Source organism: Vicugna pacos, chromosome 1 (genome assembly GCF_048564905.1).
Source record: "Vicugna pacos chromosome 1, VicPac4, whole genome shotgun sequence".
In the NCBI taxonomy this organism is placed as follows: Eukaryota; Metazoa; Chordata; class Mammalia; order Artiodactyla; family Camelidae; genus Vicugna; species Vicugna pacos.
This window is the reverse complement of record NC_132987.1, coordinates 74,129,623-74,153,203: the sequence shown is the minus strand read 5'-3', so window position 1 is coordinate 74,153,203 and position 23,581 is coordinate 74,129,623. Positions and strand designations below refer to the sequence as shown.

Here is a 23,581-nt window from a genome sequence, read left to right as displayed (position 1 = left end):
ACTTAGTTAGCTCTGGGAATAGACAACTGAGGGATTTGCCCTCAGCCTATCTGAGCCTCGGGAAGCATGTTCTGGCAGCTACTTCAAAGTCAGAAGCAGTGGGGGTTTGGGTGATGGAGTGGAGGATATTCTGATCTCTTATGTTGTTCTATTCAGACAGAAATTAATAGACCATAATGATATTCAGTCATAACTTTCTTTTATCTCATTTGAGACCTTGATGGGCCAGGTTTTTTCCAACTTTTATATATTTTTATAGCAACCAAGTTCAATAGAATCTCACTGCCTGACTGTGAATATGTGACAAATACTCAGATTGGCTTCTTTAGTCTCTACTCCAGAGTTTCCTAACAAACCTTTTCCCCCAAGAAATGTTAAGCCAGCATATAAATGCTAATATTACTCTATTTTGATACTTTAAAAGAGTTGGGTAAAGAAGTAGTGGTTTAGAATAAACAGAATTTCAATGTTATTAAAACTCTTTTCCAGCTTAAATTGACTTTTAACAGTTGTGGATAACTTTTTGAGTCCATGTCTCATTAAAGAAAAAAAAATACTGGTTTGTCTTAAAATTGCTACATAGATTTCTGACATTAATTTATAAGTAAATTAGATAATGCCTCAATTCTCTTTCTATGTGGAGTTAATGATTGTCCTCTCAAAAATGGCATGTGGATTTGTCCTCAATGTCAGTCAGCCCTGAGAAATTCTCTTTCTCTTGGAGGGAAAATGGATTCACCTTGTCCCTGAAAGTGGGAAGTCTTTCTTCCCTTTAATCACTACATTTTATAGGAACTGTGTGACAAAATTATCCTGAAAGGGGTACTGTGGGCTCTCAGTAATTATCACAAGCTGCAAAGCTCTTAATGGTTTATGACAGTGAACTGGAGTTGGATTGCCTGCTCAGAAAACTCTCCCAGCACACGACGCAGCGGCCGTCTGACTCACAGACCCTGAAGATGGGCGGTCTGTCGTCCTCCCAATGACCTTCACTCAGGACGAGCCCTTCCTCCCTCGGGCTCCGCTCCACATACCTGAGGAGATGCACCGCGGCATCAGTGTGCTTCCAGTACTGCCTAAGGCAAAAGGAACAAACGCAAGGCAGGTGAGCAGTCTGGAAAGTTGACACCGGAAGTGTAATGACGGAGGGCAGGGCTTGGGGGCAGAAATTCAAACTGAGTGGCTGGTTGATCTTCGTGAAAGTCCGCTGCCTTAGGAAAGGTGGAAACTACAAGAGGGAATGTCTGGCTGAATCTGTAGCTGGAACACCGTGGGAGCATTTCCTTCTTTCTGAGGAGAGGCTGAGGAAGAAAGTACCAGAGGGGAAGGGCAACTTCCTGAAGGGGAAGCCAGGGGAGGACTCACCATCAGCGCCTCAGGAGGAGCATCATATGGTATGTAAGTGACAAGTGGAGGCTAGCTAATCCGTTCACCCGGAACTGCCACAACCAACTGCAGCCTCACTGACAGTTAGTTGCTCTAAGCCCCGCCCCCAGCCTGCACACATTGGCTTCAGGTTCACAACCCCTGACTTGACTGGCTGACGACGAAATCAGTCCTAGAAGGCACTACACAGCATCATTGCCCCTGTACCTCTATGGCAACTTTTGAAGTCTTAAGACCATGTATTTAAAAAAGTTGATTCCAGCAATTGTATTACTATACTAATTTAAACCTTAGGAACAGTGAATTTCTGGCAAAGAGCCAATGGACACTGTTTTTCCAGAACTCCAGTTGGAGTGAATTTCCTGGATAAAATAGAATGGTAGAAATTTTGAAATATGAGGATGCAGGTTAGGAAAGACAGAGGTGTGTACTTATTGCCATTTTGTTCATTGTTTTGGGGTTGTTTTTGTAGTTCTCTTTTGTTCCTTTCTTTTTGTTTTGCTCTTTTCTTGTGCTTTGATGACCATCTTCAGTATCTTGTTTGGATTCCTTTTATTTATTTATTTATTTATTTATTTATTCATTTTACTTTTTTTTATTGATTTATAATCATTTTACAATGTTGTGTCAAATTCCAGTGTAGAGCACAATTTTTCAATTATACATGAACATATATATATTCATTGTCACATTCCTTTCTCTGTGAGCTACCATAAAATCTTGTATATATTTCCCTGTGCTATACAGTATAATCTTGTCTATCTATTCTACAGTTTTGAAATCCCAGTCTATCTCTTCCCACTCCCCACCCCCTTGGCAACCACAAGTCTGTATTCTATGTCTATGAGTCTATTTCTGTTCTGTATTTATGCTTTGTTTGTTTGTTTGTTTGTTTATAGATTCCACATATGAGCAATCTCATATGGTATTTTTCTTTCTCCTTCTGGCTTACTTCACTCAGAATGACATTCTCCAGGAGCATCCATGTTGCTGCAAATGGCGTTATGTTGTCAGTTTTTATGGCTGAGTAGTATTCCATTATATAAATATACCACATCTTCTTTATCCTTCACCTGTTGATGGACATTTAGGCTGTTTCCATGTCTCGGCTATTGTAAACAATGCTGCTATGAACATTGGGGTGTAGGTGTCATCCTGAAGTAGGGTTCCTTTCTTTTGTGTGTGTATCTATTATAATCTTTGTTTTGTGGTTACTGTGAGGTTTATATATAGCAACCTATATATGTATAAGTGGTTATTTTAAGTTGCTTATTTCTTAAGTTCAAATGCATTTTAACAACTCTGCATTCCCCCTCACCATGCTTGCTGACTTTGACATCATATTTTATATCTTTATGTTTTGTGTATCCTTTAACTACATGTTGTGGATATAGATGATTTTATTACCTTTGTCTTTTAACCTTACTTGTACCTTTATATATTGTTGATTTACTGCCTTTACTGTATATTTGCCTTTACCAATGAGACTTTTAATTTTGTAGTTGACTTGTAAGTTTTTATATTTCTAGTTGTGGCTTTTTCTTGTTTACCTAGAAAAGTCCATTTAACATTTCTAATAAAACTGGTTTAATGGTTTAGTGGTGCTGAACAAGCTTTTGCTTGTCTATGGAACTTTCAATCACTTCATCAAATCTGAATGAAATACTTTCCAGGTAGAGTATTCTTGGTTGTAGGTTTTCCCCATTCACCACTTTAAATATATCATGCCACTTCCTTCTGGCTGCAGTTTCTGCTCCTATTTGGGCTATGTGGGAGTTTCTGCTTTAGTGGGCTGACTACTGCGGGTGGTCTGGTAGGTGTAGCTGATCCCTGGTTTGGTTACTTGCCGTGCCTTGCCTTTTGTGGAGGCTCTTGGCCACTGGAGGGCAGGGTTGGGTCACAAGGCCGCTGGCTGCATTGCCCCAGGAGGTCCCAGTGTAGTGCTGGTCTACTGCTGGGCAGAGTTGGGTTCTGGAGTGGGTGGATGTGGTGCTGGCAGTCCCAGATCTAATGTTGGATTGCTGGTGGGTAGGGTTGGTTCTTGGTGTGGCTGGCTGTTGGGTTCAGGGTGTCCTGAATTTGGTGTTGACCAGCTGGTGAGTGAGGTATATCCTACGGCAGCTGGCTGAGGTGTCCAAGTTGTCTTGGATCTGATGTTTACCTTCCATTGGGCAGGACTTGGGCCTGGGGCTGGGGGGGTCCCAAGGCCAATAGAGCTGGCTCACTGGTGGGTGGAATCAGGTTTCTGAGCCTCAATCTGTAGGGCCCTGAAGGGCTAAGAGCTGGAGTAGGTCCACTGGTGAGAAGGCTGACATGGCTGGCTGAAGGGTCTTTGTGTGTTCCAAGCTGGTGTTGGCTTGCTGGTGGGTGAGTCCAGATCTTTGGGTGTCTGGCTGAGGGTCTGCAGTAGTCCTGGGGCTGGTGTCTACCCATTGGTGAGTGAGGCTGGTCCTGGGGCTACTGTTGGCTAACTGATGAGTGGAACTGGGTCCCAGGGTCTCTGGCTACAGAGTCCTAGAGTCCTGGGGCTAGTGCCAGTGTGCTGGTGTGCAGGCCTGGGTCTAGGGTCCTCTGGTGGACAGGACTGGTCCTGGGGCAGCTGTGGGCTGAGGGGTGCAGCAGGCCTACTGGTGAGTGGAGTTCTGTTTCTGCCCAGCTAGTTGCTTGGCCTAAGGTGTCCCAGTACTGGGGCCTACAGGCTGATGTGTGGCACAAGGTCCTGGCACTAGTAAGCTAGAGGCAGGATTCCAAAATGGTGCTTGCCAGCATCAATATCCACATGGCAGAATGAGCTCCACAAAGTGGCTGCTGCCACTGTCTATGTCCCTGGGGCAAGTCCCAGCTGCCTTCTGCCTCTCCAAAAGGCTCTCCAAGATCAGCAGATGGGTATAACCCAGGATCCTTTCAAATTACTGCTTCTGTTCTGGTTCTGTGTGCGCCTTGTAGGAGTGGAATCTCTAGCTCCTATTGCTCTCTGCCTCTCCTGAAAGCAAGCTCCACTGTCCTTCAAAGCCAAATATTCTTATGAAATTGTCTTCCTGCTGCAGAACCCCCAGGCTAGGGAGCCCAGTTTGGGTCTTGAACCCTTTGCTCCTTTGGGAGTGCTGCAATTGTAATTATCCTTCCATTTGTGGGTTGCCCACCTGTGGATATGGGTCTTGACTGTATCACCTCTCCACCCCTCTACCTGTCTCATGGTGGTTCTTTGTTTATATCTTTAGCTTCTACTAGACTTCTGATTTTTTTCTCATCAATAGTTTATCTCTATGAGTAGTTGTAATTTTGGTGTGCCTGTGGGAGAAGGCAAGCTCAGGGTCTTCATACCCTTCCATCATGGCCATTCCTCTTAGCAATTTTAGTTTGTCTCTCACCTCTGTGGTTTGTGATAAAAATTAGCTGTTAATGTCATTGAAAATCTTTTGTATATAAGAGTTCCTGTCTTTTGCTACTTTTAAGATTCTCTTTGTCTTTGATTATGTTTGATTATTATGTGTCTTTGTGTGGATCTTTTTGTGTTTATTCTACATAGAGTTTGCTGATTTTTTTATTAGATATGGAGGCTGATGTTTCTCATCAGATTTGGAAAGTTTTCAGTCATTTTTAAAAAAATATTCTTTCTATCCCCTCTCTGTATCCCCTCTCCTTCTGGGGCTTTCATTATGAATATGATGGTGCTCTGATAGTGTTCCACAGGTCTCTGAGATTCTGTTCATTCTTCTTCAGTCTTCTTTTTTCTGTTCCTCAGATGAGCCAACCTCAACTGATCTATCTTCAAGTTCATTGTTTCTATTTTCTGCCTCCTTGAACCAGTTATTGAGCCCCTCCAGTGAATTTTTCATTAGTTAATACACTTCTATAATTCAGAATTTCTATCCACTCCTTTTTTACAATTGTTATCTCTTAACTGATATTTTGTATTAGTGATACATCATTCTTATACTTTCTTTTAATTCTTTAGACATGGTTTCCTTTAGAGTACTTTGCTGGAATCCCAGTCATTCTTTAAAGTTATAATGCTCGAGTTCACATCTTTATTACTCACAGGAAAAGGATCAGGGGATGGATTTTCCCCTCAATATAACTTCCTGTCCCCTAACATAGCAGCAGTGTTTCTCACTGACTCAGAGACTGCTGGGCATCTAATCCTAATACCTTTTATTCACAATGAGTCCTCTGTCTTTTTCAGAGATGACCCCTGAACCAGAGGTAATATATTTGTAGTATCAGTTTCATTTTCCCTTAAAAACTGAGTTTTCTTGCTTCCTTAACCAAGGCAACAGCTCTCAGGTGGGTAGTGGGTTTAGAAGCTAGAATTTAAATAGCGGAAAGGTTTATCTTAAGGGAAGTCAGGGGAAAAAAGATCTCCAACACCTAGAGTCATAGGAAAGAGATGAATATTGATATATGAGGTGGTGGGGGGTGGCGAGTAGCGACAGTCCGTGCCAATAGAGGCTTTTGATTTCCTGAGACAGGAGCTGAGGGAGAAGTTATGAGAGGGGAAGGTAATTTTTATAGTGACAAAAAGAAAAGAGAAGGCTTATTGCCAAAATGCGTTCTATGTGTGCACACAGTGCGTGTGTGTTTGTTCGTGTTGGGGGTGAAGTGTGGCTGTATGTGTACTACCTGGAGGCTGGGTAATGATCTCACTTGAGAGAAGCTAAGCCCAACAGTTCTCCTCTGAGAACAGTATTTGCCCAAGCCCAAGCCCTCGCTCTGGTTTCATTCCCCATCTCTGGTCTGTTTGGCTAATAAAGTGTAATTCTAGGACATTCTAGGTAAAGATCACTACCCCTAAGTTGTAAGGCAAGATACATAGTCCAGAAGACATTAATCATTAAACCAGCAATACCAGGATGCAGGAAGAAATAAAAAACTTCACTTTCAAATGAATTGTTCATATTAAAGCATATGATCTGGTAGTAAAAGCACTTCTTTTCCAGGATTCCAGCAGGAGGAAAACCTTCTCGGGAAGCTGGTATGAGTTCATGTGCATAAAGTGCCAATAAGCAGGTGGCTGGGTTGGCATTTAAAGGAGAAAAATAGAAACCAAGAGCACCAGGAAAGGAGTGCTTTCCCTGTATTTAAAATTGTATATGGAGAGGGGAGTTTATAGGAAAATGAAAGTGACCTGTGTCTGTGTTTAATTTTCCCATTCCAGCTGTTTGAGGAGATGGGTTGTAGAGATGTAGATGCCAAGGGGAATGATTTTTAGAAACTTGGCATACCTCTGTAGAGAGCAGTATTTTCACTAGATCTCATTGTGGATAAACTAGTTTAATGTACATTATGTACATAAATAGCAGGACTTCAAAGACTCATTAGTAACACTCTCAATAGGAGATCTAATTAAGTTTTCTTGCAAGTTAGCAGGTAAGTTTTCAGACCCTGTGTATGAATCACAGGACAGTTACAGAACAATGGGCAGATATGTTTATGATTTTAGACATAAACCTAAGATTCTTTTTTCTTTTATTCTTATTTTTTATTTAAGTGTAGTCAATTTATAATGTTAGTTTCAGGTGTACAGCAAAACAATTCAGTTATACATATCCATGCATATATTTTTTTTTCAGTTTCTTTTCTATTACAGCTCATTACAGGAAATTGAGTATAATTCCTTGGGTGTAGTATAATCAGGGATTAGGCAAGCAAGGAAGTCCAAAAATGAAAATCAAATTTTAACAGATCACCAGAGTAATGGCTATTGAGTAATAGGTTTGGGAGGAAAAACCCAACGGCTGCATCTGAGTTCCAGAGTTTCAGGTAGAAAGTGAGATACTCCCAATGTTAGCGAAGAACTTATCAACGAATTTCATGGGCTTCCCACTCCATCCTGCTATCCAGCTCCTCATGCTTTCCCTCTGGGTGAGAGGATCAGGTAACTTTTAATTTTTTCTCTCAAGGGCATTGGCTGGAAATCAATGGCAAATAAATACCAGACTGTAGTCTTTTTACTTTTATCAGGTTAGATAGAGGATTATGTTTGGGTCTGCATGTTAATCATGTACATATCTGAGTTGTTGGCAATTAGCAAACAGTTGAAGCTGAGCATATTTGAAATAGTGACTTTGTAAACAGAGAATGAAAGAAATGTAATGAGTCCTGCTTCGGAAGTGAGCCCAAGTCTCATAAACTAGAGAGCCAGAAACCTGCTGGAGGCAAATGAGCTCTTTGCAGGTTAGTTTGTTTTGCAGTATTCTTTGCAGCCCATTTGCCTTTTAGGTTTTATTTGTTTTGAGGCTTTTCTTGGTCAAAAAATTTTTCATTTTTATGCTGTCAAATCTGTTGGGATTTTTTTTGTGGGCTTACTTGTCATGACAAACTGAGGTTCACCTGAAACACATTAAAAATTTAGTAAATATTTCAAGTCTTGTTATTTTCTAGTCATTTAAAATAATTTAACTCAAATCCATCTAATATATTTAACACAGATCCATCTAAAACCAGTCTGGTTCTTGGTCAAGGCAATAACTAATGTTCTATAGAAATTCAATAGAGAAAAAAAACTCATAGTGGCTTCTAGTTAAGAATTTTTTTTTCCTGGGGCAAGTATCATCTGAGTTTAGTTAGATGGTTCAATCAAAATTTGAATGTGGGATGATATATGCTGAGGACAAAAAGTATGAGAGGTAGAGGAAACCATTATGTTACTTCTCCTTAATTTACTTCTGCATCTAAAATGCAAAAATGGGTCAATAAAAAATGTTTAAAAAAATAAAATAAAAGGCAAAAATGGGAAAGATTGGTAGTGTCATCAAGTAACTCAGAATCTTGTAAGGGAGACAAGCATGTGAAAAAGTAATGATGAAACTGTGCAGTAAGCACAATTATAGAAATTGTTATGGAAATAGTGATAGCTTGTTAACTCTTCTATATTGCTATTTTTTTTACTTCCTTATGTATTATTGGATCTTTCCTTGAGGGTAGGGACTATATCACCCATATAACTGACATTACATCTACATGTTCTTTTTTGATATTCACAATACCCTGTGAGTCAGGGTATACCCTATCAACTCTGATGTCTATATAGGTTACATCTGCAATAAACTTAGCTTTTCAGGTTACAGTCTTTATTACTTGGCATCTTCAGTCTCCTAAATGATTGGGGTTTTTTAGTTGTATACATTAAAGATCACTTTACCTGCTGTAACGCTCAATTCATCTTGACAAATGCATAATGTCACTTATCAACCACTCTGGCTTCACACAGAACAGTTTCGTTGCCCTAAAACTCCCCTGTGCCTCACCCATTCAACCTTCCCCCAACCTCTGAATCCCTGGCCACCACTAGTATTTTTACTGTCTCTGTGGTTTTATCTTTTACAGAATGACATAGACTCATTCAGCATATAGCCTTTCTAGACTGACCACTTTCAGTTAGTAATATGCATTTAAAGTTTATCCATGTCTTTTTGTGGTTTGGTAGCTCATTTCTTTTTATAGGTGAGAAATATTCTATTATATAAATGTAGATCATTTACTCATTCACCTATTGAAGGTATCTTGGCTGCCTTCATTTTTGGTGATTATGAATAAGGCTGCTATAAACATTTCTATGCAGATTTTTGTGTGGATCTAAGTTTGAAAATAAGTTGCATAAATATCTAAGAACACAATTGCTGGATCATACATTAAGTGTATGTTTAATTTTGTAAGAAACTGCCAAACTGTCATGCAAAGCTATACCATTTTACATTCTTATCAACAATAATGAGAATTTCTGTTTTTGGCCATATCCTCACCAACATTTGGTATTATAATTTTTTTAACCATTCTAATAGGTATGTAGTAAAATCTCATTATTGTTTTAATTTGAAATTTCCAGATGACAAGAGATTTTGTGTATTTTTTCATGTGCTTATTCGCCATTTGTATATTTTCTTTGATGAGGTGTCTGTTCAGAATTTTTTGCCTATTTTTAAATTAAGTTGTTTGTTTTGCTATTTTTTGTATATGTTGAATACAAGTCTGCTATAGTCTAAATGTTTACACTTCCTCCCTCAATTCATATATTGAAATCCTAACCCATAAAGGTTATGGTATTAGTAGGTGGGGCTTTTGGGTGGTGATTAGAGCATGAGGGTACAGCCCTGATACATGGGATTACTGCTCTTGTAACAGATCCACAGAGCTTTTTAGTGCCTGTCCATGTGAGGATACAATGAGAAATGTACAGACTGTAAGAGAGCCCTCATCCAGTCATGCTGGCATCCTAACCTTGGACTTCCAGCCTCCAGAACTGTGAGAAGTACATCTCTGTTGTTCATTAGCCACTCCGTCTGTGGTATTTTGTTACAGCAGCCTGAAAGGACTAAGACAAAGTCCTATGTCACATATGTATTCTACAGGTACTTTCTTCCAATCTATGGCTTATCTTTATATTCCCTTTACATTGTTTTTCACAGGACAAAAAATTTTAACTTTCATGAAGTCCAATTCATGAATTTTTTTCCCTTCATGGGTCATACTTTTAGTATTGTATCTAATAACTCATCATCAAACCCAAGGTTAGCTGGATTTCCTCCTATGTTTTCTTCTAGAAGTTTTATAGTTTTGCATTTTTATTGGTCTATAAATCCATTGTGAGTTAATTTTTGTGAAACTCAGTTAGATGTCTATATTAAGTTTTTAGCATATGAATGTTATCAGGGGTTGAATAGTGCCCACTACCCCCTGTTCCCAATTCGTATCTATCTGGAACTTCAGAATGTGATCTAATTTAGAAATAAGGTCGTTGCAGATGAAAGTAAGGCAAAGATCTAAGAATGAAATTATCCTGCGTTAGGGTGGGCTCTGAATCCAATGATGGCATCCTTAAAAAAAGAGGGATGGACATAGAGCCACAGCATAGAACACCATGTGAAGATGGAGGCAGGTATTATAGTGATGCACCTACAAATCAAGGAATTCCAAGGATTATTGGCAACCACAAGAAACTTGGAGAGAAGGAACCAACACTACTGACAATTTGATCTAGGGCTTCTGACCTCTAGATCCATGAAAAAAATACATTTCTATTGTTTTAAGCTACCGAGTGTGTAGTAGTTTGTCATGGCATCCCTGGGAAGGTAATCAGACACCCAGCTCCCCCAGCAGCATCATTTGTTCAAAAGATGATTTTTCCTCCATTGAATTGCTTTTGCATCTTTGCCAAAAATCAGCTGACTGTGTTTGTGTGGGTCCATATCTGGACTTTCTTGTCTGTTCCATTGATCTATTTGTCTGTTCTTTGGACAATACCACACTGTATTGATTACTGCAGTGTTATACTAACTCTTGAAGTTGGGTAGCACCAACCCCCTGACTTTGTTTTTCTCCTTCAGTATTGTGTTATTCTGGGTCTTTTGCTTCTTCATATAAACTTTAGAATCAGTTTATCAATATCCATAAAATAACTTGCTGGAATTTTGATTAGGGTTGCATTTAACTGACAGATCAACTTGGGAAGAACTGATAATATTGAGTTGTCCTATCTGTGAATATGGAATATCTCTCATTAATTTAGTTCTTCTTTGATTTCATTCATCAAAGTTTTGTTGTTTTCCTCATACAGATCATGTATGTATTTTGTTAGATTTATGTCTAAGTATTTCATTCTCATGTTAATGATTTTAGTGCTTTTCTGTATATAGGAAGATGCAAGAATCTGAGGTCACTGAAATTTTTCTTTAGGTATGTGTCTTAACTATCCAGGGCTGATATATCCAGAGCACAGAGTGCTTCCTGTTTTCTCCATCTTGAATTCCCCTCAGATGCACTGTTGGTGGGTGACTGCAGTGGTTAATGGCTTGATCCTTAAAGAACTGGAATGTCAGGCAACTTTTTTTCTTTACAATACTATGTTTGAGTCTGGTTTGGATTCTTGCTTTGTCTCTTCAGACTGTTTTTATTCTTGGCTCATAGCATGCCTTATAATTTTTTGTTACTATCCAGATGTGATACCTCCAGTAATAGGAACTAAGGTAAATAGAGCTTTAGCATGGGTTTTATGTTAATCTGGCTAGGAGATGGGTCGTGTTGACTCTTACTGTAGGTCTAGGTGTCAAAGGCTTCAAATTCTTGTAGTTCCTTGTTTTTGCTTCCCCTGTTGATTTGAACTTCCCTAAGAACTCCTTATTTATTAAAGCCTGAGACTTGCAACCATTTCAGCTGTAATCCACTATCATATTGGAGCCCTGTTGATGTGGTGTAAAGAGTGAAGGAGGAGAAGTTTTTAAAAATCTTACAGTTAGAGAGACCATCAAAATTCATCAAAACGTACATCTGAAATACATGTAGGCTATTGTACAGGAGCCATATCATAATAAAGGTGTTAAAAATTTAATTTAATTTAATTTAATTTAATTTAAAAGTTTAAAAAAATTGTAAAACAAAGACTATAAAGTACATCTCTTTGGAAATAAGCTCTGGGTTGTTTTCAAAATAAAATCTGTGCAATAAAGAAAAATCTTATGGTTAAACCTCACTCTTTTAGTAGGCCTGTGTCCTTCGGCTGTGACCTTCAAAATTTTTTACCTATTTTTTTCCTCCTTCCCCAACTTAAATGAGACAGGGAAGCTAAAGGAAACTGGAGCGGGGTCATTGTCCTTCCACCCACATGAGATAAGGCTCTGGCAAAATCTTATTTCCTGTAGTAAGTCTTTTTATGGAACATGCGCTGGGCTTGTTTTAAAATGGTGACGTTCCCTTCCTCTTGCTAAAGTTATGAGGTGATTTTTTTGGCATTGTATCATGAGAACTGGTGGAGTTCCAGCTGGTGAAACCTATAAAACCTGGGGTTCTCCCTAAGACTAGGTCCCTGAGGAGTTCATCACCCTCTAGCTAGGTCACACTTAGCCTTCAGAAATTCATCAAAATTATCATTATTCGTCTTATGTTGTTTAAGTTATGTTTCAACTTTCGTATTTAATAAATATTTATTGATTAGGTAGTATATACCAGAAACATTTTCAGAGACTACATATCAGTGGTGAAGAAGATAGAAGAATTTATTTTCTAATGGAGGAAGAGAGGCAAATAAAAAGATAACTATGAAACAGAGAGATAAGTGCTATGATGTGGTAAGTCTAGGGTAGTATGAAAATACATCTCTTAATTTGTCCTGGATTTTATTTTCAGATTATCCACAGAGGATAAAGCACAAAAATAATGAGACAGCTGTATTGGGAGAAAATGTGACAATTTTCTGCAATTTAACAACTCCAGCAGATGTTGTTCAAATTACCTGGCAGAAGATTCAAGATTCTTTGCCACAAAATATTGGCACATATAGCAGTAAATATGGAGAAAAGATTCTTCCACCATATATAGATCGGCTGCACTGTGAGGCCATTGAATTGAATTGTTCATTCATAACTATCCGTGAAGTGACATTTGAAGACGAAGCCTGCTACAAATGCTTATTTAATATTTTCCCACATGGACGCTATGGAGGACAAATCTGCCTTAACATTATAAGTATATAAACGTTTTATGTGGAGTCAAAATCATGGGGATGTGGTCTTTGAAGTTTAAGATCCAGAGAAAGAATTTTAGAAAAGGAACAACAATAATAGAATTCATTCAGGCAAAGTCCTTTATTTTACAGAAGAACAGAACAGGAGCCAATGATGGTCACATGCTTTGCCTATTTCCACACAATGCAAGACCTAGCACAGCTTTTAGGTCTTCAGACTTCTTATCAGACTTTTTGGTACTACACTGCACTGCCTTTAGTCCATTGGATGAATCTCATGAATGGCATTAGGATTTTCACTGGGAAAATAGAGGAGAAAAAAAAAGAGACAGTAGAGGAGAAAGAGGAAAAAAGATGCTAAGAGAATAAGAATTTTCCAATCATCAAATTAACAGACCATTGAAGGGATAGTGATAGTGTCATACTGTTCCCTCATTATGTTTCTATAAATTTAAAGTATTAAGGGTTTATATAATTTAAGTTTAAAGCTGAATGGAAGTAGAGATACCAATTGTCCCTCTCAAACTGGAGGATAGTGGGTGTAGGAGGTAGAATTGGGAGCTTTTGTAAAAATGTGGGGAGAGGTATTTGAGATGGACATGTTTTCAACATTTTATTTTTGTAGAAAAATTTATTGGCGAGTCCACCTCTAACACCATAGAAATCTAGGATGACGTATTTTTATATTAATTTTGTTTCTCTCTCTCTTTCTTTTTTGCCTCAGCTCTATCTGAATTAAGAACTGAACTCCAGTCCAATCTTGACTGTGAAGATTTTCTTAGATTTACTTACTCAGCTGTGGGAAAACCTGCTCCTCAAATATCTCTTTTCCCATTACAAGTCTTGATTAATCCACCAGAGGAATCCCTTGTTCTGAACCCCAATGGCACAGTTACTGTCACTAAAATGTATAACGTCTCCTTAGAGACTGTGAGGTCCCTCAGACTCCAACACCTGATTGTGCACATGGATCATCCTCTGAAGAATGAAAAGAAGATCATTCCTCTGACAGTCAAACAAGAATGTAAGTAGAAGTAATAACCAACAGTGGGGAATATTCACCTTTAAAATTCACTACCACAAGTATTTGTGTGGCCATCTATTTGTAAAACTATAAATCAGGGTAATACACCCACATGGTTAAGAGAATCAAATAATGAAGGTAGGATCTACCCTAGCCCTGCTTCAGGGGTATCTGTTCTTATACTGCAAAACTTAAAAAAAAATTTATTTATTTTTTCTCTTTTTGTTGGGGAGATAATTAGTTTTATTTTTTTTAATGGAGGTACTAGGGATTGAACCCAAGACCTTGTGCATGCTAAGCACACACTCTACTACTGAGCTATACCCTACTTACACGGCAAATTTTTAATTGATCTCCATTACATATTTTCCCCTAAATTTCTGCTACAGTCAATGAAGATTAGGCTCCTTCAACTTTTGTTCCTTTCATAAAGGCCCTTTCCTCTCAATATAGTTCTTTTGCTGCTTAACCTCTGCAACTTTCAACAGTATGGTTAAACCTTTTTTCTTTTTCATTCACCATAGAAAGCCTTTGTTAGCTACCACTTCTGCTTGCCCATCTTCCTTTCAAGCTTTGTCAATGGTATCTTCTGTTTCAAAGCCATAATTCAAAAGAGATAACTTCCCTAAAGAATTTAAATAATAATTCAAATATATGCATTTCTGTAGAATTTAAATAATTAAATATTTCACCTAATAATCTTTTAAAATGAGAACCTTTAATCTCTATATATTCAGTACAAATACTGATGTATTTGGGTTTTAATCCGCCACCTTACTATTTATTATCTGACCAGTTTTATGTCTTTTCTTTCTCTTCTTGAATTCCTGTGGATTAATTATTTATTTTTGTTTCATTTCCCCTCCTCTGTTAGTTGGTTAACTATACATTTCTATACCCATCTTTAAGTGGTTGACTTGGAAATTATGCATCCTTAAAATCCTATCTTATTATCTAATTTTATACTAGCTATTACCTTTTCATCTTTTACAACTGCATTTCCATAGCTTCATTGTCAACAGAGCTCTTGTCATCATGTTCAGAAATTAATGTGCTTTGACCCCAGTTTCTAGGTGTGAGAAAGCCCAGTTTCCTGCCCTCATTACATAGTCTTAAATATATTGTATAGAAATAGAGAAGAGCTCCTGGCTTATCTGCCAGCTAGAGTTTCCATCTCTTCCTCCAGAAGATATCCGCCTCCTGAAGAAAAGTAGACATTCTACTCACATTCTAGCATTTCCCCACACTTTCTGGATACCTTTTTGTTTGAGTAAATACTACAGAATAAGTTTAGATGTCAGTTATGGTGGGTGAATCCTGCTTACCTCTTAATCTATGATAATATCACATCACTATATCACAGATAATGATAGTCATTGTTCTATGGTATTAACTATAAATTAGTCTATTTTTATATTATGTTTTCCATAGGCAATAAAATAATAATTTTTCTCTTAAGTTTATCAGTTCTTTTTATCCAATTTTTGTTAGTTTCAAGGCTCACAAATTTTGTTCTTTGGAGGGCCAATTAACCATACCAGTCACTGTATGTGACTGTCATCATTTGTTTAATTCAGTGGATAACCATTGAAGTCACTCATTAGGAGTTCTTTTAATAGCTGTGTCTGTAATAATATTAGGTTGAACCATGTGATATTGATAATATTTCAATCTTTTTATCTATAAAATTAGTTATTTTATAAGATTAAATCTAATATAATTAGGGAATATCATTTGAGCATTATTAAGACAAGGCTAACAAAGCTTCCTATTATGAAACTTCCACTAACTTTGAGGGCTTTTCCCACTTTTCAATACCTGGGAATTTGATCAGTTCCTCCTTTCAGAGCAAACATGCCAAATTCTCAACTTTATTCCAAATTGCAAAGAGCTGGATTTTCTCTTTTCACCTCCCTTCCAACTTTTCCTTTTGAGTTAGGACAAGAATGCATTGGATCTTGTGGCTGAAGGTCCAATGACAAACCAAACAATCTTTACCATTTTCTAGTGTCAAAGAATAATGTACTCTCTCCTTTCTGTTTAAACAAGGGACCCAAGGCAGTTATGCCTTCTCTATATTTTAGAGCAAGTGCTCTCATTCCTTTATAGAAGCCTAGACTTTTGGTGACTATCTTGCCATGAAGTATCCCACTTAAATATCCTAATGAGTTACTAGGAGATGCAAAGAAATGATTCCATGCATCTGATTAAGAAATAACATTTCTCTGGGTTGTCACAGAGCTTCAGACAGTTAAGCCTATAGTTGTGTCATCCTTACCTTCAAAATACTACATACTTTTTAAATGAAGTATAGTTGATTTACAGCATTGTGTTAGTTTCTGGCATACAGCATACAGTCGTACATATATATACATATTCTTTTTCATATTCTTTTTTATTATAGGTTATTAAATCATATTGAATACAGTTCCCTGTGCTATACTTTAAGACTTTGTTATTTATTTATATTATGTGTAGTAGTTTGTATTTGCTAACCCTAAACTCCTAATTTATCCCTTCCCCCCTTTCCCTTTTGGTAACCATAAGTTTGTTTTCTACCTTTGAGTGTGTTTCTGTTTTGTAAATAAATTCATTTGTTTCATTTTTTTAGATTCCACATATAAGTGATATCATGTGATTATTTGTTTTTCACTGTCTGACTTACTTCACTTAGTATGACAATCTCTAGTCCATCCATGTTGCTGCAAATGGCATTATTTCATTCTTTTTTATGGTTAAGTAGTATTTCATTGTATATATTATTGTGCATGAATTCTTTTTAATGGCTGAGTAGTATTTCATAGTGTATATGTATGTGATATATTATAGCTATATATACACACACACACACACACACACACACAAAACTTCTTTATCCATTCATCTATCTATGGACATTTAGATTGCTTCTATGTCTTGGCTATTGTAAACAGTGCTGCTATGAAAATTGGGGTGCATGTATCTTTTCCAATTGCCGTTTTTTCAGGATATATGCCCAGGAGAGGGATTGCTGGATCACATGGTAACTCTATTTTTAGTTTTTTAAGAAATCTCCATACTTTTGTCCATGGTGGCTGCACCAAATAACATTTTCACCAGCAGTGTAGGAGGGTTCCCTTTTCCCCACACCCTCTCCAGCATTTATTGTTTGTGGACTTTTTAACAATGGCTACTCCGACCAGTGTGAAGTGATACCTCATAGCAGTTTTGATTTGCATTTCTCTGATAATTATCTATACTGTGCATCTTTTCATAACATTCCATATATTTTAACTTAAGTCTTAAATCATAGCCTAAGGCATTTTAAGTCTCATCCCTTGACCTTTATTTCTGTATGTTTTTTCAAACTAGTGGGCTACATCTCAGATTTCTGGAAGTTAACAAACACATGTACATATTTTGCTGAAACATACCCTCTTCTTTTAAAGCCTTAGCTTTTTCAAATCACATATTATCAGAAGATGTAATGGCTTAAACAATATATTTCCTCTCTCTCTTTTTCAAATTACCTTGATGATTTCCCCTGAAGGATTTAGGTTTAATGAGTCTAGGGTTTTTGTGTCTCTCCCACTTCAGACTCCAATATGCATGAACAGAGTTGTGACAAATTTCAATATTAAATATGAACTGAAGGATTGACAGACATCACTTGGGCAAATCAAACAAAATTTATTTATCTAAAAAGCATCAAAATATATAGCAAAGGGATTAGCAACATTCTTCAAGGGAGATATCAACTTCTGCAAATCAGCTTAATAATATCAGAGTAGACCAGCTAGCTAGTACTAATCACACTGTAAGTGTTTAGTATTCAGATAATAAAACTTCAAATTCTAGACATTAAAATGAGAGTGAAATATTTTCTTTTTCCAGAATACTCATTGAGAAGGCAACTAGTTTATTACAGATCATTTTAGAAACTAGAGTATAGTACTTCAGCGTATCTTCTGCAGAAAGCACAAGCTAATGACTTTTTCAGAATGTGATTTGATAGGATAGCCTGCAATTGAACTTAAGGTGTTTAATTTTCAGTTTTATATCTTGATAGCTTTCATAAAATTGCTATGGGTGGGTGATAATATTAAATGTCAGTTTTGTAAGAAGATACCCTGTTTTATTAAGATAACTTCACATAATTTATATTTTTGTTTTTTATAATGATGAAAAGGTTAAAATATCTCCATAATTTGTCACATTCACCAAGACCCAAAAAGCATCACTAGCCTTCCATGATGTTGAATCATAAAGTTTAAATGAGTGAAGGAGACATCACAGTTTTTGGAAATCTAACAGTTTGCAAATAGGCAACTACAAGATTGTTGGAATGAGCACTTTAGTAAGCAGTCCAGATGGGCTAAACATAACCTTATTTAGGCCTAGGACATCTCATCAATCTCTGAATTAAGCAGTCTCTGGGTTAATCTAAGTAAAGCACAAAATGATGACTAACACAAAATGAGACTATTGTAAAGCATAATACACTCAGGTCAACACAAACCACTCTCTTTCATTATTTTCAACCTCTCCAGGCTATGCAACCTGGTTCAACTCAATGCTTAGAATTAGAACAACTAGTGATTTTCTTAGTGACTCTGGTGGTCATGCTAACAGGCCACAGGATATATCCTACAGTCTTATAATGCTTTTACATGTGATTGACAGCTTGCTCTTTATACGACTTTAGTTTAATCATCCTTCTTCCCTCATAACTTCTAGAGTATTTTTCCATTGCCTTGACCATCCATTGTTATTGATGAGACGTCAAATGTCAATCTGAAAATTGCAATAGTAAATATTATTGTATCTTCTCTTTGGTAACATAGTATCTTCTCTTTATTGTTCGAGTTTTGAAACTTCCTAGTGCTATTTTTAGTTGTCTTTTTTTTTTAATCTTTGATGTGATGGGTATTTGGTGAGTTCATTCAATCTGGAGACTCAAATCCTTCAACTCTGAATATTTTCTCATTTCTTTGAGAATTTCCCCCTGCTCATTTAACATTCTCTTTTGATAAACCTCGATTAAGTGGGCAATAAAACATTTAGATTGGATTTTATATTATTTTATTATTTAATATTCACATCTCTTTTTCTTTTCTTTAAGCTACCTGGGAGATTTTCTAAAATTTGTCTTCAAACTCTTTCATTCAATTTTCCTTCTTTTGACAATCAGGTTTATAATTACTAACTGCCTTTACAATTTAAAATTAATTTCACAAATTAAAGTTATTTTAAATCATCCCGTTTGTTATCTCCACCAATACCCTCCTCACCTCCACTACCATCATTTTAATTTTATGTTTCTTTTACTCAGTATTTCTCACTTTGATTACAGTCTACCTTTAAAGTCCTCTGAGCCTTGACTGAAAGTTTACAGACTCTTTATTTGGTTTATTGTGGCTTGTGAAGTGATTAATTTTCCTTGAAGAAAAAGATCCAACAATCCTGTAGTTGGCTGCTGAAGAGAACAGGCAGCAATTAGCCAGGAGACTCTAAAAGCCAGAATGTGGAGGCCTTTTACTCTGGTGCCTAGTTATTCCCATATGTTAAGTAAATTACTTTCCCTCCATGTTTTTTGCCTGAGGGGTAAACATTTGTCTGTCCAAAGTTGTGCGTTGGGATATGGAAGTAGATGCTTTTGACTGCAACTTTTATTCTGTGATTCACTCTTCCTCTCTTTATCTTCTGAATCCTGAGCCTTTCCAGGCTCTCCAGGCTCTCTCTGCTCATACAGTCTCCTTTGTACGTAGCCGAGCCTGCAGTGACTTTCATCCTGCACCTTTATAGGCCATTCCTCTATGTTTTTTACATCTTTCATAAGTTTGTTTAAACCTTTTGCTAATGAAGATCTCTCTTCTGTTTGTTATTTTTCGTTTAATCATTTTATTTTTGTTACTATTATTTTCATGGAGCCTCAGGAAAGAGGAAAGAGTAGAAATAACTATTTTTGTTATATGTATCTCTTGAAACTGGAGTTAATCAGCATTTTTTTGTTTCCTAGTAAATTTCCCCAAATTATGAGAATGAATTATGCCAATTGAATAGCACATGTATCACCCATCAAACTATTGGGTAGATTATTCTGGTTAATTTCACTTCTCACTGAGATATAAATGTCTGTAAAAAGTAACATCAATTCAGAAGAGGACTTCTCCTTGCTTAGTTTTGTAACAAGTATTTGTGGTATAAATCAGTGATTCTGCTGAAACCTTGTATAGTTTTTTCCCCTGTGTTCTGTTGCCGTTGACTTCAGAGCTGTGTTCATATTTTCATGCCAAATTCTTCCCATTCAGCTTCCTCCACCAACTTTGAATGAGCTATGTAGCATCTCATTGAAAAAAGAACATAGTTAAAACTAGAAACTGAGACAAAGTGATAGCTGAACAGTCAAAAATAAATGGCACAACATTCCTCAACTAAAACACATAGACTTTCTAGTAGTATTTCAGGGAAGAAGTAATTGCTAACAAGGATTTCTCCTTTCCTTCAATGGTACTGGAAAATTAAAGCAGCAAATTAAAAAGGAATGAGAGTTTACAATGAACAGAAAAATGACGTCAATCTGACAATCAGAAAGAGGACAAAAACAACCAAATCATGAGAAGACCTAAGAATGTAAAATGCACAGTAGTTCATACCATTTAATATAAGTGCAAATTTCCTAAAAGTCTATCCACAAAGTATAGGTTCATTTTTATATTACATTTAAGAAATACCATTGATAATCATAAAAATGGCCTTTGTTAAGTTTAAGTTGCAACAAAAGATAACATTGTGTTCAGAAGTCTACATAGAAAGAAGTGAAGTTTATAATGCAAGTTAAAAACATTGTGGTCAGAATAGCTACTGTAAAAGTGTTGATACTCAAAATTTTACAATTTGTGTTTTACTTAAGAGTACAGACCCTGGAATCAGACAGAACAGCACTTGCTCCCCAGTTTTGTCACCTAATCACTGTAGTTTTGGGCAATTTTCTTACATTTCAATGCCTCCATTTTGCCATTTGTACCAAATAACTGTGCTCACCTAGTTGATGTAAACAATTGGAGGGGTGTCCCCAGTGTTCATAGCAGCACTATTTACGATAGACAAGAGATGGAAGCAACTTAAATGTCCATCAAAAGGTGATGGGATAGAGAAGTTGTGGTATATATATACAATGGAATACTACCCAGCTATAAAAAAGAATGAAATAATGCCATTTGCAGCAACATGGATCAACCTGGAGATCATCTTCATTCTCAGTGAAGTAAACCAGAAAGAGAAAGAAAAATGCTGTAATATCACTCATGTGGAATCTGAAAAAAGGACATAAATAAACTTTTTTACAAGCCAGAAACAGACTCACATAGAAAACAAACTTATAATTACCAGGGGGAAAGGGAGTGGGAAGGGATAAATTGGGAGTTTGGGATTTGCAGACACTAATTACTATATATAAAATAGATAAACAATGAGTTTCTCCTGTATAGCACAGGGAACTATGTTCAATATCTTGTAGTAACCTATAATGAAAAAGAATATGAAAAGGAGTATATATATATATATGTATGACTGAAACATTATGCTGTATATCAGAAACTGACACAACATTGTAAACTGAATATACTTTAATAAAAAAATGAAGAGGTTGAAAAAATATTCCTTTCTTCCCTTTTAGGTTCTTTGGTGAGTCTAATAATTAAAATTGTATGACAGATTAATGGGACAAAAACAAACAAAAGTTTAGTAACATGTATACATGGGAGATACCCAAGAAAACTGAGCAGGTCTTTGAAAGGACTGAAGATATCATGTAAAGTACCATCTTCAGCTAAAGACAAAAGAAAATGGTGGGGTGGGGAGTTAGTTATGGGAGGTCACCAGGAAAAGCACTGTAAACAAGGGTAAGTTTATTATGTAGATTTAAATTGTTGCCTTCTCAATTGATAAGTTTCTAGAGATTAAGGGTCATCCACCTCCTCCTGGAACAAATGGAGATTTCTCTTATATACATGAACATGTCTGTTACAAAAAGGGTAAGTTCTACTTGATTTTCAGTGTTTCTCCTGTGTTTGCAGCTTCTTACAATCAGTCTAAAATAATTTTTATGTCAGAGACATATGTTGGGGTGGCAAATATTGCTCCCCTACATAATCTTTATAAAATGCTTATCACATTGCTTAGACTATTAATCTTAAATACTAATTATTAATATAAATTTATTTTCTGAGGGTATTACAGAATCTTTGGAAATTTCATTTTAGTAATTGAATAATATTTCGTCAAGTGAATGTATTACATTTTACTTAATCATGTTTATGTGATTATATCTAAGTGGATATTTAAATGACTATACCATTTGTTAATTCTTGAGAATGGTAGGATGATAATAAATGTTATCTGTCTTCAATTTGAATGCAGATTAGTATATTCTTTTATAAAATTCAGTATGGCAAGTAATCTAATAGTATCGATTTGAATGTCAACAAGGCAATGGTAAATCAAAGGCATTGCAGTTCAAAGGTACCAAAATGACAGTACAGTGTATAAAAAGAGGTATGGTCCCAAAGAATGTGTTTCTGACTTGTGTTTTTCAGGTTCTGCTCGTTCTTCTTATACTCGGCTGCATATAGTTGGTGTGCTTATAATTTTTCTATGTATTTCATTTATCATCTGTATTGTTCTGAGAAAGAAAAAGTAAGTTTTATTACTACCTATCCTGATAGAGAAGGTGAGTAAAATCAGGCTAGTTTCAAATCTGGAAAACAATAACCCAAGGGCTCTGGATCATAGAAAGAATCATCATGGAAAACTCTTTTCCATATCCTTGGTGATTTTTGCAGTCAAGGATTTATCCTTATTAAGATGATACCCTACTTGGGATTGTTACAAAGGTAGGCTATTAGTAATCATTCATGCTTTTGGTAAATTGAGTTTAAGATTCTTTCTTGAGGACAGATTTTGACAAGAGAGAGCATATAGACTTCAGACAACTGGTGGGAGGAGGACTACTGGGTGGTAAAAAAGCCTGAGGTTGGAAGTTTGAGATAAATCTACCTGACAGAGCCACAATAAGATGACAGTGGTCCTACTTTACAGGACTAGTATAATGAAATATCCATTCAGTGATTTAACAAATACTTCCTGAGGGTCTATGTATTGCATTGTTCCCGGTGTGAGAGACAGAGACACAACTGAAACAGACAAGTTCTTTGCCATCAGAAGCTAATGTCCCAGTGGGGAGGGGTAGTCAAGAAAAGATAGAAGAAAATACTGGGTAGTGATAAGTACTATTTAGAAAGCAAAGCAGAATGATATAATTGAAAAAGACCATGGGGCTAATTGATGTTGAGTGATCTCTTTGGGGAGATGACATTTAAACTGAGAACTAGGTCAGAAAAAAAGTCATGAATAAAGTTCTTGGCAGAGCATTCCATGCAAAAAAGGAGTTAGTATAGGTCCTAGAGTGGGAATGAGCTTGGTGTGCCCCAAGAAAAATGAGAAGGTCAGTGTAACCTTTTGAAGTATAGAATAATACTTCAAAAATAGGAACGGGGGCCAGAACAGATAAGGCCCACAGTCCTGGACAGGCATTTGGGCTTTTAACTATCTGCAATATCAATCCATTGAAGTACTTAAAACCAAGGAGTACAAGGAATCAGATTTAAGTACCTGAAAGTTACAGAGATGATAAGGGCCAGAGTTATAAATTTGGGAGTATAGTAGGAAATTTC

The 23,581-nt window shown here is 36.6% G+C and overlaps 2 protein-coding genes across 7 annotated transcripts in view; one reads left to right on the top strand and one right to left on the bottom strand.

The window, feature by feature from the left end:
- Window positions 1-1,452, bottom strand: part of SLC9C1 (solute carrier family 9 member C1) — a 66,080-nt gene extending 64,628 nt beyond the window's left edge. For 3 of the 5 annotated variants that reach the window (XM_072965349.1, XM_072965372.1, XM_072965356.1), the window contains exons 1-2: window positions 1,366-1,452; window positions 949-1,076 (exon numbers count right to left, since the gene is read on the bottom strand). The gene's annotated coding sequence lies outside the window, so the exon portion shown is untranslated. The remainder of the gene's footprint in view (window positions 1-948; window positions 1,077-1,365) is intronic. The other 2 variants (XM_072965351.1, XM_072965354.1) reach the window with 2 other exon arrangements.
- Window positions 1,453-1,551: 99 nt separating this feature from the next.
- The window catches only part of LOC107035137 (OX-2 membrane glycoprotein-like), a 36,700-nt gene continuing 14,670 nt past the window's right edge, over window positions 1,552-23,581 (top strand). Inside the window, exons 1-4 of one of the 2 annotated variants that reach the window (XM_072965388.1) lie at window positions 1,552-1,809; window positions 12,508-12,846; window positions 13,569-13,868; window positions 22,445-22,544. In XM_072965388.1, coding sequence (XP_072821489.1) covers window positions 1,782-1,809; window positions 12,508-12,846; window positions 13,569-13,868; window positions 22,445-22,544 — 767 coding nt within the window. In that variant the 5' untranslated portion in view covers window positions 1,552-1,781. Of the gene's footprint in view, window positions 1,810-7,116; window positions 7,265-12,507; window positions 12,847-13,568; window positions 13,869-22,444; window positions 22,545-23,581 lie in introns of those variants that run through there. The other variant, XM_072965381.1, reaches the window with a different exon arrangement.